Source organism: Xenopus tropicalis, chromosome 5, assembly GCF_000004195.4.
Source record: "Xenopus tropicalis strain Nigerian chromosome 5, UCB_Xtro_10.0, whole genome shotgun sequence".
Classification (NCBI taxonomy): domain Eukaryota; kingdom Metazoa; phylum Chordata; class Amphibia; order Anura; family Pipidae; genus Xenopus; species Xenopus tropicalis.
The window spans coordinates 21989473-22006256 of NC_030681.2; the positions used below are offsets into that span (position 1 = coordinate 21989473).

General features: G+C 37.4%; 1 protein-coding gene across 25 annotated transcripts in view; it reads right to left on the reverse strand.

The window, feature by feature from the left end:
- Nucleotides 1-891: 891 nt before the first annotated feature.
- nrxn1 (neurexin 1) overlaps nt 892-16784 on the reverse strand; it is a 919306-nt gene continuing 903413 nt past the window's right edge. For all 25 annotated transcript variants that reach the window (XM_031902195.1, XM_031902194.1, XM_031902198.1 and 22 more), the window contains one exon: nt 892-2555. In XM_031902195.1, the coding sequence (XP_031758055.1) occupies nt 2257-2555 (299 nt within the window). In that variant the 3' untranslated portion in view covers nt 892-2256. The remainder of the gene's footprint in view (nt 2556-16784) is intronic.

Sequence of the window (16784 nt, forward strand, 5' to 3'; positions counted from 1 at the left end):
TCCTAAAACATACTGGTGGTTTACTGACTTCTAATGAAATTACTCTAGGGTATCCTATGTTGTGTGAATGTGGGAGGGACTTTAAACATGACAAAGGCAGGTATAGTAGTATTTCGATCAACTGGTGGCTGAGTGGTTAGCACTGTTGCCTTGAAGGTTTGGGTCCTGCGTGCAGTTTGACCTGGGAACAGTCTACAAGGAGTTTGTATGCTCTTCCCTTGTCTCAATGGTTTTCCTTCAGGTACTCTGGTTTCCCCTTATACTCCAAAAACTTACTGGTACTTTTACTGACTTCTAATGACATGACACTAGGGTATCCCATGTTGTGAGAATGTGGGGGGGACTTTAAACTTCACAAAGGCAGGAACAGTAGTATTTTGACCTGGGAACTGTCTACAAGGAGTTTGTACGCTCTTCCCGTGTCTATATGGTTTTCCTTCAGGTACTCTGGTTTCCCCTTAGACTCCAAAAACATACTGGTGGTTTACTGACTTCTAATGAAATGACTCCAGGGTATCCCATGTTGTGAGAATGTGGGAGGGACTTTAAACTTCACAAAGGCAGGGGCTGTTGTAATGAGGAACAAAATCTATCAATTGTGATTTAATAATAATAACCATAAACTTTAGGAAAATACCATTTGAATTTTTATTTTGTTTTGTTCTTTGTTAAAATTCATTTTATTTATTTTGGGCGTTTTACTTTCACCCTATCTAAAATATGTGAAACCCCTGGTTCTACCAGAGGACCTCCATGGACTAACAGAGGTATATTTAAATAACCACTGTTGGGTTAATGTATAAACCAAATAACGCAGAGTTTTTAACTTTTTTTTTTTTTCATTTTTCCTCAAAGAAACGAAAGGGTTAAATAAATATAAAAAAATCAAAATGGTGTTACTGTTTTAATATCATTGTAAAATACAACATAAAATACTTTTTTTATGACACAGCAAATTTCTTGTAAACAAAAAAAAAAATATATTCTTTTTTTTAATTCAGAGAATATATTTGTCCCTCCTCTAATGGTAGGCAAGTCTGTCATACAAAAATTGTTAACATTTGTGTAACTAAAGGATAGAACCTTTTTTTTAGGAAGGCTGAAAAAGGGTATTTTAGCATTTCAAAAAAGGGGTTGAGGTTAATCGCGAAGGTATAGATCTCTAAGTTTTACCGAAATTTGGTCATTTTTACAGGGGGTTAAAGACCCCTTTATACGTCCTCACCCAAAACACACTGTAACTTGGCTGCAGTGAAATTTAGGCTATTGTGCTGTCGATTTACATGATATATACATTCATACCTATCCCGCTGCATACTAGAATTCAAATTAAAAAATAAAGAGAAAAGAGAGAGAGATTTACTGTTTTGGATGACTGCAAAAAGAAAAGAGAACTGGTCTGTTGCATCAGACATCAGAAAACTTCCTATACCTAGCAACACAGAACATTTACTTACCAAAAATGGCTGAAGAGCAGATATATTTTGCATTGTCTATACAACAGGCTATAAAACATCACTTATCACAGTTCAGAAAGCACATATAGATGTGTTTTATATAAACATATGTAATAACATATTAAGCGTGCATGAAAATTTCCCAATGATTGCATCTATCCCTCTTGTTTATTTTGAAAAAGTGCCTTATATTTCATATTTCGGAAAATAAGGCCTCCGTAACACATCCCTTAGCAACCAGAAAGGGGCTTCGTGAAAGTATTTAAGTCTTCCGAGCATGTTTTTTTTACTGAATACATATCATTGTTTCATTGCACAGTACAGCAAACCACTGACGTTGGCAGGTTCAGACGATTCTTCGCTGGCACCAGAATGAACTTACGTTTGGAAAAAAGCACTAGCACTTTGGCTGAATCCAGAATCATAGGTAGCTTTTTCTTTCGTTTTCTAAAATTGTGCCTTAATGCTGGAATTGACTCCAAATTCATAGAATATTTGGAGCCGCAACTGTCTTTCCAAAGCATTCCTGCGACATTTCAATGACAGGCAGAATAAATGAAAACACTGTGGATATTCGGGATTCTTGTTTTGGCTCCTGTTTCTGGCAACCTAGACCATGGTATCTTTGTTTTTACTTTGTTTTTTTTAAAACAGTCTCGCTCTTCCGATTTCATCCCCTGTCTCCTTTTAATTTTTTTTCAATGTGCTTTGTAAAAAGTAAAGTAAATAAGTCTGTTAATTTTATGTCTCAGATAAAATGAAGACTATTTCTATACATTTGTCCATTAAGTGGCTGGGATCAGACATAATATTCTTTGTCCTTGTTTTTCTTGTTTTTGTTAGAGCTTTTAGCACTACTGGGTTGTTTCTCCTTAATCACAGCCCCGTTGGACTGCGCTGAGTTACTGATGTAGTTTCGACTCTCATCCACGTGATAGGAGCCTTCATCCCTGTTTCGATATTTGTACATAGCGTAGAGGAGGATGAGGATGCACAACGCAGCTGCTGCAACAATGCCGACTACCATGCCAGTTGTACTGCTGGATTCTCGGATGACTTCCGATGGGCCAGGAATTCCATTCGCTTTAGTAGGATTTGCTGAAAAAGTAAAAGAAAAAAGAGAAACTGTTTACTATTTAGTAAAATGTCCAGAAAACAAAATGTGATAGTAAAATCGGGAAACTATATTAATTATCCAAAAAATCCTATAAAGGAATAACACCATTAAAAGAAATGTAGAAAAGTACAATTTAGTTTTTTTTGTGGTGAATATGATAAAAAAGTGTAATACTAGTAATGCACGGTTGTTTGCTCGTTGTAGTGACCAAAATGTAAAAACAATAAAGACTTCCTATCATGTTCATGTCTAAAGAAAGTGCTGATGTCTGTTCTCTGTTGATATAAATCTACAGCCACAAATACAATTTTTAAGAGATTTTAATTCTTCTCAGTTGTGAAAAAACAATAATCATAAAACTGAATACTCCATACATCTTCTGTTTTTAAAACGTTACTAATGCCTGTATCCTATATACTCCATTGGGCTTGCCAGTCTTACTCTTTCATGTTGCTCATTGTCCATCCTCCCCTTTCTTTTATATCCACAAAAAAGACTTATATTTACTGTATGTATTCTGTTGGCCTTATGATACATACTTACATAGGATTGAAAAAAAACCAGAGTCAACCTTTCCAAGTAAACCCAACACACACAAACCTATACTGACCTATCTTTACACTCACATACAGACCCACACTGACCTATCTATCCACTCACATACAGACCCACACTGACCTATCTATCCACTCACATACAGACCCATACTGACCTATCTATCCACTCACATACAGACCCATACTGACCTATCTATCCACTCACATACAGACCCATACTGACCTATCTATCCACTCACATACAGACCCATACTGACCTATCTATCCACTCACATACAGACCCATACTGACCTATCTATCCACTCACATACAGACCCATACTGACCCATCTATCCACTCACATACAGACCCATACTGACCTATCTATCCACTCACATACAGACCCATACTGACCTATCTATCCACTCACATACAGACCCATACTGACCTATCTATACACTCACATACAGACCCACACTGACCTATCTATCCACTCACATACAGACCCATACTGACCTATCTATCCACTCACATACAGACCCATACTGACCTATCTATCCACTCACATACAGACCCACACTGACCTATCTATATACTCACATACAGACCCATACTGACCTATCTATCCACTCACATACAGACCCACACTGACCTATCTATCCACTCACATACAGACCCATACTGACCTATCTATCCACTCACATACAGACCCATACTGACCTATCTATCCACTCACATACAGACCCATACTGACCTATCTATCCACTCACATACAGACCCATACTGACCCATCTATCCACTCACATACAGACCCATACTGACCTATCTATACACTCACATACAGACCCATACTGACCTATCTATCCACTCACATACAGACCCATACTGACCTATCTATACACTCACATACAGACCCACACTGACCTATCTATCCACTCACATACAGACCCATACTGACCTATCTATCCACTCACATACAGACCCATACTGACCCATCTATCCACTCACATACAGACCCATACTGACCTATCTATACACTCACATACAGACCCATACTGACCTATCTATCCACTCACATACAGACCCACACTGACCTATCTATACACTCACATACAGACCCACACTGACCTATCTATCCACTCACATACAGACCCATACTGACCTATCTATCCACTCACATACAGATCCATACTGACCTATCTATCCACTCACATACAGACCCATACTGACCTATCTATCCACTCACATACAGACCCATACTGACCTATCTATCCACTCACATACAGACCCATACTGACCTATCTATACACTCACATACAGACCCATACTGACCTATCTATACACTCACATACAGACCCACACTGACCTATCTATACACTCACATACAGACCCATACTGACCTATCTATACACTCACATACAGACCCATACTGACCTATCTATGCTAGGCTAGGCTTTGCAGCTAAGCTTGGCACCTCCCAAACATCCAAGAAACAGAAATTCAGCATGAGCCTACTCACCAAAGCCAACATTTTGCTAAACAGATGTAAATGCTATAATGTCTGCCTGCAGCATGGCCATAATTTAGCCCTGTATAGTTAATTAAAAACTCCATAAAGTAAATATAAAAAATACTTTGCCCATTCCAGTAGGACATAACTACTTTCATAGCGGCTGGTTTGTTGTTATTGAAGTAACTCTACACTAACATATAACCCCCTTGCAAAGTAGTTACAATAACAAACCCATAGGTTCAAAACTTTATTTATAAAGTGCTACATGAGCACACAGATGCATTAAAGTTATCAAACGTGGATAGTGCAGCCACTATAGGCACATTTTTGTTCCAGTTTGGCCCTATTTATAAAGAAATTTATTCTACTGATACACTGGTCTGATTTTTTAATTTTACAAACAAGGATTACATTAAAACTGCTCTTCCCTTTTATACATCCTCCAGGAAAGAAATGTCAACTAATGTTCACTTTGTGACATCTCAGCTTGATGTGAAAAAAGGCAAGTTCCTATTAACAATTCAGCTTTATAATGGGAACAAGGAAATGCATTTAAATGCAAGCTAAATCAATGTTTCACCTGCTAGAACGTCTCTCAAAGTAAGCACATTTCCACAATTATCTCACTTACCTCTTCAGTCCTCTTGTGGAAACAATGATTTGATTGATGCTACCCACTGCCTTTTTAAAAATGGCATTGAAATGGCCTGAATTAATGATGTTAACTTGTTTTTGGCCTTGAAAGTAAATTATACTTTAAGTTATGAGCTCAATGAACCTCCACTTTTTTTTTAACATGCAGAGCTCTATTTATAAAGCGGCAAAGTGGTAATTATTAGAGTTACTTCATCACTGCAAACCAATGGCCTCATTTGATGTATTTATTGCCTATTTATAATGCCTGAATAAACTTCTAGTAAAGGGCTGTGATGAACATAATAACAGAAATATTACTGAAGGATTACAATACCATTTCTATGACATTTTATCAATTCCAACCATATTATTGTAAGTTAATGAAGTTTCAATCACTTCCTAATTCACCTTTACAAACAGAAGCTCCTCCCATAGCAAATAACAAGACCTGCCCAAGTGTAAGGGGGCAATCAGGAGTCTGAACTAAGTATTGTATCTAAAAAGCACCGGAATGAAATATGTCCATTGCAGCTGGAGTAAATATATTGGTGTATGCTCTAATGAGCAGGATCTCTTTTCCTCAAGGCAATATGGCAATCCAGTTCCCATGTTCCCAAAACAACATCATCAAATGATGAGCAAATTCTCGAAAATTTGAGAATCTTTGAAAAGAAAGGTGAAATGGGGAAAAGGCCGTGAAACACCTAAAATGTTGAGCGTCAAAAAAAAAATTGTTGTGCAAGTAATTTTTCTGACGCGCATCATTTTTCTCCCACAATGTTTTGAAGCGGGCAACAATTTTTTGTTGTGTGGCAAATGTTTTTTGCCTATTTTGCAAAATAATCCGCGGAAATTCTCCGCAAATCCTTGCCTGCCAAATTATTGCGCCCATCACTAGTCTCACCTTGATGCAAGCATCATAATTTTTGTTAACACAACAGAATGAACCAGTCATGAACTTAGTACACCAGCCTGATGGGAAGAAGCTCCATCTGATATTTAATTATTGTATAAGTCCTTTTAAGGACTCAGTTATACACTATAGCATCTGGCAATTCTAAACTATTGGAAAAGGTTCCCTTTTCTTAAGCAGCCCCTAACCCCCAACTCATTAATGTAAGATTCAGTCCCTCTGAATACTGCCCAGGTATATTTCTCTGTAGTTTACAGATATAAATAGTGTTCTGTATGCAAAAAGGTGAAAATGATTAATTAATATGCTATTATTTGTTTGTTTTCAACGAGCAATCACTTGAACTCCGTCACAATTATCTTACTTTTTAAGTCTAAATAGATAGATAATCCTGCTTATATGCTAAAAATGAATATTATATAAATAATATTTATATGAATTCTTTATTGAAACACCTGTTAATTAAGTCTTTATAGACGTATAGCTAGAAATTTAATGATCTTAGGGAACTTTTTGTGGGCAATGCCTTAATACCATGGTCCACTGTGTAGTGAGTGTGTGGGGGGTCATATGTTTATATTTTATCTGATAATATAGGGAATGTTGGTTGGTACATAGCTTACAACTTAAGGGTGGGCGATATTGGGAGAATCCAGGATAATTCAATCGTTTGCCCTAGGGCCAAACGCTTGAATTATAATGATGGGTATAGGTAAAGTCGGTCACATCAACGAGCTGACGTGGTCCCCGATCCGACTAGATTTTCTAACTTGCTTGATCGAGATCTGGCCGATTTCAGGCCAGATATCGGTTGGGCAGGCCCGTCGGAAATGCCCATACACGGGCCGATTAGTGCCGAATCAGTCCTAGGGACCGATATCGGCAGCTACTATTGGCCCATGTATGGGGACCTTTACATTGTATGGGGTTGCATCCTATTTGTTTATGTATAAACAACAGGGGGTCTGTGAAACATCAAAGCCACTTTTTGTGGAGATGTGATTTTCCCAGGGAAAAGGTGGATAAGAGACCCTAGATGTTTGGACTTAGCAGCCAGTCAGGATTGAGGGACAGCCTTGTAACATCTTATGCTGGTTCCCTTTGCTTTTATTTTATGTAACTGTATCTGTCTTGTATCTTGTTCATTTAACAAGGAATAAATATACCTATTTTTATATAAATAACATGAGCCAAAAGGTTATCATTATACCCCTATACCATTACACACAAGTGAGTCGGCACTTGTATTAGTAGTTTTATATAAGCAGTACCATTAACCACTTCCGACACACTGGTCACCAAATTAAGATCTGCCTGAGGCTCAATGATTTACAGGAAATACACACAAATGAGATTATATTCAAGGAGAAAATATTCAGGAGTGTGTGTATTTGATACAGGTATGAGACCTGTTATCCAAAATGCTCAGGACCTGGGGTTTTCTGGATAAATTATCTTTCTATAATTTGGATCTCTATACTACAAGTCTACTAAAAATCATAAACATTAATTAAACCCAATGGGATTGTTTTGACATCAATAAGGCTTCATTATATCCTAGTTAAGATTAAAAATCTAAATGATATTATTAAAATGGAGTCTATGGGAGTTGGCCTTTCCGTAATTCTGAGGTTTTTTTGAGAACGGTTTTCCAGATATTGGATCCCATACATGTATCTGAACTTAGCTAGCGATGGCGTTAACTACATGTCAATACAAAGGGAATCCTTGTACCATACATTCTTGTAAATTTCAGGTATTCTTCCTAAATTTGACTTCTAGAAATTTAGTCAATAAAAAAATGAAAATCTTCATGCTTTGTTTTTTTAATATGTAATATATTTTACAGATAAGCTAAATCCATCGTTTTATAATTAGACATGTTTTGTATGAAAATGATATATTGATCTTTATAGCATCCCACTAAGCCTTTCAAAGTTATTATAATACCTGGCTGTTCTGGAAATTGGACTTGGTTTTAAGAATACGCATTGGCCACTTCCACATGCACTTTTCATTAATACTGAAGAAAGAACATTGCGCATTCAGGCTCCCGCGGAGTTGGCGAATTGAAATTAGCGTAATTGCATTATTTTAAATGAAAGAATCATTTTTCTTACTTTGCTCATACTGGGATTTTGTAAAAGAGATTTGAGCAGGATATTTGTCTGATTACTATGAAGGAGAAGGTTTTAAGCAATAATGCATCATTGTCAGCAACTGAATATAATCATCTGCTTTGCTTATCACATACTGATGGATATATTAGGATAATAACCTTCAAACAGAAATTTCTGGTACATTAGAATTTTATAATATATGATGTACTTTTTTTTCAGTGTTTATTCTGCCTTATAATTCTCATTTGACCGTCTGCATTTTTATCCTAAGAACATGCAAAAAGTAATATTTTTGCTGAACAAGGTTAAAGCATCAGCACGGTGTAAAAACTTTAGTGAAAAACCTATGGACGAGATTCAATTTGGGGTCGAATTCAATTTAAAAAAAACATATTTCACTGTTTATCACCTGAAAACTCGGATTTGTGGCGAGGCCACAAAGGCCTGGGCCGAGGGCGGCCTAAATTTAGGGGCAGTATGCTGCCCAGCTGCATGTAAATATTTCTCCCATACAGAGAACAGGGAACAGGACATGCAGAAAACTTCAGCATGTCCCATCCCCAGTGCTCCATATGTAAGCGAAATAAACGTGCATGCATGTAAACAGGGGGAGGGGTTGGGGAGAAGGGGGACGGCCTTTTGGCGCCCTATAGTAAAATCCGGAACTGAGTGTATATCACGACCTGGGTAAATAAAAATCGACTGGTTTTACCATGCTTATCTAAAAAAAAATTCTGTAATGGTTGAAGAGGGATGAGACCCAGTGCTAAGGCTTTGTTGAATTTCTGGGGGAGCGGAGAAGGGGACCGGCCTATGGGCGCCCTATAGTGAAATCCGGCACTGCGTGTATATCATGACCTGGGTGAATAAAAACCTTTGTAAACAGGTTTTACCGTGCTTATCTACAAAAAAATTTCTGTAGTGGTTGAAGAAGGACAGAATGAGACCCAGTGCTAAGACTTTGTTGAATTTCCAGGGGAACGGAGAAGGGGACCGGCCTATGGGCGCCCTATAGTGAAATCCGGCACTGAGTTTTTATTATGACCTGGGTAAATAAAAACCTTCATAAACAGGTTTTATCGTGCTTATCTAAAAATAATTTCTGTAAGGGTTCAAAAGGGATAGGATGAGACCCAGTGCTAGGGCTTTGTTGAATTTTTGGGGGAGTGAAGAAGGGGACCGGCCTATGGGCACCCTATAGTGAAATCCGGCACTGCGTGTATATCATGACCTGGGTGAATAAAAACCTTTGTAACAGGTTTTACCGTGCTTATCTACAAAAAAAATTCTGTAGTGGTTGAAGAAGGACAGGATGAGACCCAGTGCTAGGGCTTTGTTGAATTTCTGGGGGAGCGGAGAAGGGGACCGGCCTATGGGCGCCCTATAGTGAAATCCGGCACTGCGTGTATATCATGACCTGGGTGAATAAAAACCTTTGTAAACAGGTTTTACCGTGCTTATCTACAAAAAAATTTCTGTAGTGGTTGAAGAAGGACAGAATGAGACCCAGTGCTAAGACTTTGTTGAATTTCCAGGGGAACGGAGAAGGGGACCGGCCTATGGGCGCCCTATAGTGAAATCCGGCACTGAGTTTTTATTATGACCTGGGTAAATAAAAACCTTCATAAACAGGTTTTATCGTGCTTATCTAAAAATAATTTCTGTAAGGGTTCAAAAGGGATAGGATGAGACCCAGTGCTAGGGCTTTGTTGAATTTTTGGGGGAGTGAAGAAGGGGACCGGCCTATGGGCACCCTATAGTGAAATCCGGCACTGCGTGTATATCATGACCTGGGTGAATAAAAACCTTTGTAACAGGTTTTACCGTGCTTATCTACAAAAAAAATTCTGTAGTGGTTGAAGAAGGACAGGATGAGACCCAGTGCTAGGGCTTTGTTGAATTTCCGGGGGAGCGGAGAAGGGGACCTGCTTATGGGCGCCCTATAGTGAAATCCGGCACTGAGTGCATATCATTACCTGGTTGAATAAAAACTTTCATAAACAGGTTTTACCGTGCTTATCTAAAAATAATTTCTGTGAGGGTTGAAGAAGGACAGGACGAGACCCAGTGCTAGGGCTTTGTTGAATTTTTGGGGGAGTGAAGAAGGGGACCGGCCTATGGGCGCCCTATAGTGAAATCCGGCACTGAGTGTATATCATGACCTGAGTGAATAAAAACCTTTGTGAACAGGTTTTACCATGCTTATCTACAAAAAAATTTCTGTTGTGGTTGAAGAAGGACAGAATGAGACCCAGTGCTAAGGCTTTGTTGAATTTCCGGGGGTGCGGAGAAGGGGACCGGCCTATGGGCACCCTATAGTGAAATCCGGCACTGAGTGTATATCATGACCTGGTTGAATAAAAACCTTCATAACTAGGTTTTACCGTGCTTATCTAAAAATCATTTCTGTGAGGGTTGAAGAGGGACAGGATGAGACCCAGTGCTAGCGCTTTGTAGAATTTCTGGGGGAGCGGAGAAGGGGACCGGCCTGTGGTGCCCTATAGTGAAATCCGGTGCAGCGTTTTTATCATGACCTGGTTGAATAAAAACCTTCATAAACAGGTTTTATCTTGCTTATCTAAAAATTATTTCTGTAAGGGTTGAAGAGGGACAGGATGAGACCCAGTGCTAGGGCTTTGTAGAATTTCCGTTTTTTCAAGGCTCTCCACGCTAACCTGGCAAGGGTACAGCTACAACCCTACAATGTTAGTAATCTATATAGAGAAAAGTTAGGGAAAGATCATCCTTTTGTTGGTCGTGAGTGACAAGGCCCTGACTTTCAGCTATTTTAAAGAAGAAATCCGTTTAAAGGATTCCTATGCTTTATTCAATAATTGACAAGCTTTGTGTAGGACTTGTAGCTGTTTCTCGGAGAATAACAATTCTATCTTTTTATGGATCAAAGTTTTCAGTTTCATGTGCTATAAGTGAATTACATTTCTTTTATCTTCTGTTTTATGACTGTTTGCCTGTATTTTAAATGAAGCATAAAAATGTGTCACCGTGGTCTCGCTTATCGTCTCTTCCGTCTACGGAGAAATCCCTGTTTCAGCTCCCATATCATTTTTATGGCCCCCATTTTATAACCAAAGGTCTGCGTGAGTGTTTTTATGATTTCATTGTATGTTCTTATTTATTTGTTTGTTTTCAAGCAAAAATGTGAAATGTCTTTTTTTCCAAATTTCTTTTTTAAGATCATATATAATACTTTTTGTGTATTCTTCTTCTTGGCAATACATAGTAATCAATAAGAGCATTCAGTAGAGGATGAGGTATAGTTTTTCATAGTCGTACAGAACATAATAACAGTAACAGAGCAATTAACTTTTCTAATCATTTGTTCTATAACCATAACAGCTTTAATAGCATTTCTCTTTCTACTGTGAACGGAATATTCTTAATATGTATATGTACATGAATTTCTAAAAATGGCTGCCATAGTGCTTGGAGGCCACTTTGAATTCTAAGGCATTTAATACCAAAATCACCACTTGCTAATGATAATGAGTCACGCACTATGGGGTATATTTATCATGGTGTGTAAAAAGGGGAGTGAAGCATTACCTGTGATGTTGCCCAGGGCAACCAATCAACAATTAGATTTCAACAGTTAGAAAACCAAAGCACAGCATCTGATTGGCAGAGCAACATCACCCGTAATGTTTTACTCCACTTTTTATACAGCATGATAAATACACCCCATATGAGTCTTGTTACTCCTTCTCCTTTTAAGTTCTACTTAGCAGGCCTCTTAAGCTGCTGTATCAGTATTTATATGTAATAAGTTTGATGTATGCGCCATTCTTTTGTATAATAAATGTGTTGGTTCTTAATAAATACATCTAATAGATCTAAAACATCTAATATTAAATAGTAATAACAGAGCATATTAATTAGTGTAAAGGCAAATAATTGCGAAGGAATTATATGGGTATACATTTATGCATCGAGCACATGGTACAGGTATTCTGTTATCCAGAATACTCAGGACCTGATAATGGATCTTTACTTAATTTGGATCTCCATTACTTAAGTCTGCGAAAAAATCATTTAAATATTGAATAAACCTAATAGGATTGTTCTGCCTCCAATAAGGATTAATTATATCTTAGTTGGGATCAAGTACAGGTACTGTTTTATTATTACAGAGAAAAGGGAATCATTTAACCATGAAATAAACCCAATAGGGCTGTTCTGCCCCCAATAAGGGGTAATTATATCTTAGTTGGGATCAAGTGCAGGTACTGTTTTATTATTACAGAGAAAAGGGAATCATTTAACCATGAAATAAACCCAATAGGGCTGTTCTGCCCCCAATAAGGGGTAATCATATCTTAGTTGGGATCAAGTACAGGTACTGTTTTATTATTACAGAGAAAAGGGAATCATTTAACCATTAAATAAACCCAATAGGGCTGTTCTGCCCCCAATAAGGGGTAATTATATCTTAGTTGGGATCAAGTACAGGTACTGTTTTATTATTACAGAGAAAAGGGAATCATTTAACCATTAAATAAACCCAATAGGGCTGTTCTGCCCCCAATAAGGGGTAATTATATCTTAGTTGGGATCAAGTGCAGGTACTGTTTTATTATTACAGAGAAAAGGGAATCATTTAACCATTAAATAAACCCAATAGGGCTGTTCTGCCCCCAATAAGGGGTAATTATATCTTAGTTGGGATCAAGTACAAGTTACTGTTTTATTATTACAGAGAAAAGGGAATCATTTAACCATGAAATAAACCCAATAGGGCTGTTCTGCCCCCAATAAGGGGTAATTATATCTTAGTTGGGATCAAGTACAGGTACTGTTTTATTATTACAGAGAAAGGGGAATCATTTAAACATGAAGTAAACCCAATAGGGCTGTTCTGCCCCCAATAAGGGGTAATTATATCTTAGTTGGGATCAAGTACAGGTACTGTTTTATTATTACAGAGAAAAAAATCATTTGATTAAAATGGAGTCTATGGGAGGCTTTTCGTAATTCGGAGCTTTCTGGGTTTGTGGATAACGGATACCATACCTGTACATGTTTGACACTACTCTTTAAAAACACTTAAAAATATCTGCATAGGATACTTTTATATGAATCTTGTGCATGAGCAAAAACCTAAAATTAGATCTGATCATTTGCTTTGCTGCCATTTCAGATATCTGCAAGTACCTGTTGCTTCTCTGAATGTGGTTGTTAATGACGTCACTGGCGAATAAAATGTAACCCCCCCCCCCCGAGAGTCCTAGGTGAACTAAATTATTTAGGAATCATTTGTATCCCCAGGAAATCAAATAGATGGGAATCATCTGATTTTATTTTTGAGGCTTTGTTCAGGGGACATATAACAAAGAAATAAATGACAAAATGAAGGTGACTCATTCATTCTTTTGTCAGGCGTGGTGATGACACAATCAGGATGAGCTTTTCCAACGCACATTGTCGCCTTAACTACTGTGCAATCTCAGTTGCCATTTGTATGTTCCGCTAAGGTACTGTATATGAAAATGGATCATTGGAAGTGATTAAAGCAACACTGACACTGGTTTCCTTTTATGAAATTACCATAGATAGGGCTGTTATGTCTGTTAGAACAAAGTTAAACTACTTTCCCTCTTCAGTTCACTCAAATCTTTCTATAAATCTACCTGTAAGCCAGTTCTGAAAGGGGTTGGCAGCTCTTGCGTGCATTTAAATACAGGTCTTGATTATAGATCATATTTTTGGATTATTAAAGCAACAATCATAAATAGAACCCAATTAGTGGCCATAAACCACTTAAAGGGGCTGTTCACCTTTAAATTAACTTTGAATATGATGCAGAGCAGTGATCCCCAACCAGTAGCTCAGGGGCAACATGTTGCTCCCCAACCCCTTGGATGTTGCTCTCAGTGGCCTTAAAGTAGGTGCTTATTTTTGAATTTCTGGTTAGGAGGAAAGTGTTGAGTGCATAAAACCCAGTGTAAAGCCAAACAGAGCCTTCTATAGGCTGTCAGTCCACATAGGGGCTACCAAATAGCCAATGATAGCTCTCATTTGCACCCCATGGAACTTTTTTCATGCTTGTTTTGCTCCCCAACACTTTTGCCATTTGAATGTGGCTCATGGGTTTTAAAGGTTGGGGATCTCTGATCTAGAGAGTATTCCAAGACAATCTGCAATTAGTCTCATTTTTTTATTATTTGTAGTGACGAGCAAATGTTTTCACCAAGCATGGATTCACTGTGAAACTCTGCATTTTGCCATCACTGAATGTTTTCATGAAATGGCTGAAAAAATAATTGTGTCAAAAAAGTTGCTGCAACATTAATGTCGCCCAGACAAAAAAGTTGCCAAGACAAAAATGTCGCCGATAGAAAAAATGCCCATTAACTTTAATGCATTTGGAATGAGAAAAAAATGCCCGTTGACTTTAATGCATTTGGAGTAAAAAAAAAAAAAACTTCAATGAGTTTCACGAATTTGCAGATTTTCTCACAACTAATTATTTAAAGTTATTTCAATCATTGTTTAGCAACCCTCCAGTTAGGAGTTATAACAGCTATCTGGTTGCTAGGGTCCAATTTACCTTAGCAACCAGGGAGTGGTTTGAATGAGAGTCTGATATATGAATAGGAGAGGTACTGAATAGATAAAAAGTAACAATACCAAAAAAAAACTGTAGCCTCACAGAGCAATAGTTTTTGGCTGCCGGGGTCAGTGACCACTATTTGAAAGCTACAAAGAGTTTGAAGAAGAAGGCAAGTAATTCAAAAACTATAAAAAATAAATAATGAAGACCAATTGAAAAACAGTTCATTCTATAACATGCTAAAAGTTAACATTAAAGGTGAACCACCCATTAATATTTTGAAAAATATATATTTATATATATATATATATATATATATATATATACAGTCCACAAAATTTTCAGCACACCAAACCCGTAATATAAATCACCTGGGTGCTACCTCCATGTGTCTAATTATCCAGAAGTCCAAGAATTGGGTGCACACCAGGATATTTTTTAAAAATTAAAACGTTACTTTTATTTAAACATGCTGTTAAAACAGGCCAACGTTTCGGTCTCCTCCTAAGACCATTATCAAGGTGAAACGTTGGCCTTTTTGACAGCATGTTTAAATAAAAGTAACGTTTTAATTTTTAAAAAATATCCTGGTGTGCACCCAATTCTTGGACTTCTATATATATATATATATATATATAAATAATATAAAAACTATAAAGTCACCAAGTATTTATCTTTACCTGGGTGCTCACCGAACAATGTTCATTCCCTCTCCTTTGCTATTCCATTGGCCACAATTACAATACAGTACCTTTTACAGCAAACTACAGCACAGCTTCAAAACAGTAATTTTGCTCTGCACTTCCAATGATGCAATGACATTTCTTAAACAAGAAGAAGCAGCCTTAAAAATTGGTTTAACTGTCCAAATTCACCTCTTTGTGGTGACCTTCAGAGAAGAACTGGATGAAGAATGCTAGGTTTATGTGTGGGCATTGTGTGTGTAGCTTTCTATAGAATTTGTTGCAGTCAGCTACAGAATTGCAGCTTTTAAATCTGACATTCAGCACCAAGTTGAAGAATCTTTCAGAGAGAAAAAAAAAAAAATCAACAATGGGGTTTTATACTGACGAGAGAATGGAAAAGTAAAGCGTCTCTTTGATTTCTTTAAACAACTGTGGGCATTTGAAGTTTTCTTTCAAACCCCAGAATAGGAAGTGAGGGCTTCCGAATGTTTCCTCAGTTAGAATTTGTATAAAATGGAGCACAAAAGAGCACAGAAGCTTTTAGAGTCATATTATCCAAGTGAACACTGGGTTATACTTAAAAGATTGCTGCCACATATTAGAAAAACAGATATGTACTTACAATGTCACACACTTAATGCCGGTGACTCTGATGAATAAAATAGCATATTGAAGAGCGTGATGAATTCTGCTGAGTATAAGAGTATGATGTAATGGTCAACTGCAACAGATTCCAGTCTAACCCATTCCCTTCACATCTCTTTATATCTGTCTCTCCCTGCCCCAGTTATACATGGGAACACCTGTGCATATTGTGAAAATACATTCTGGCTTCTTTGATACTTCAGATTCAGAGGAACTACTGTCCATACTGTGCCATAAACTATCAACAAAAAGTAATACATCTAAAATTCCTTTTAACTCTTTTCAGGCTTTGTATGCAAAATACTTTTGCACACATCTTGTGCAAACTGTACGCAGAAGAGTGGGACATGTGTGCTTCTTTGTGCTCCATAAGTACAGCGCTTAGACAAGTAGTTGCAAAACATGGTTATTTGGGCTTATCTAGGGGGCACCACAGTATGGATATTATTTAGGGCTTAACGAGGTAGTTCACCTATGAGTTAACTTTTAGTATGTTATAGAATGGCCTATTCTTAGCAAGTTTTCAATTGATCTTCTTTTTTAATTTATTTTTTTATAGTTTTTGAATTATTTGACTTCTACTTCTGACTCTA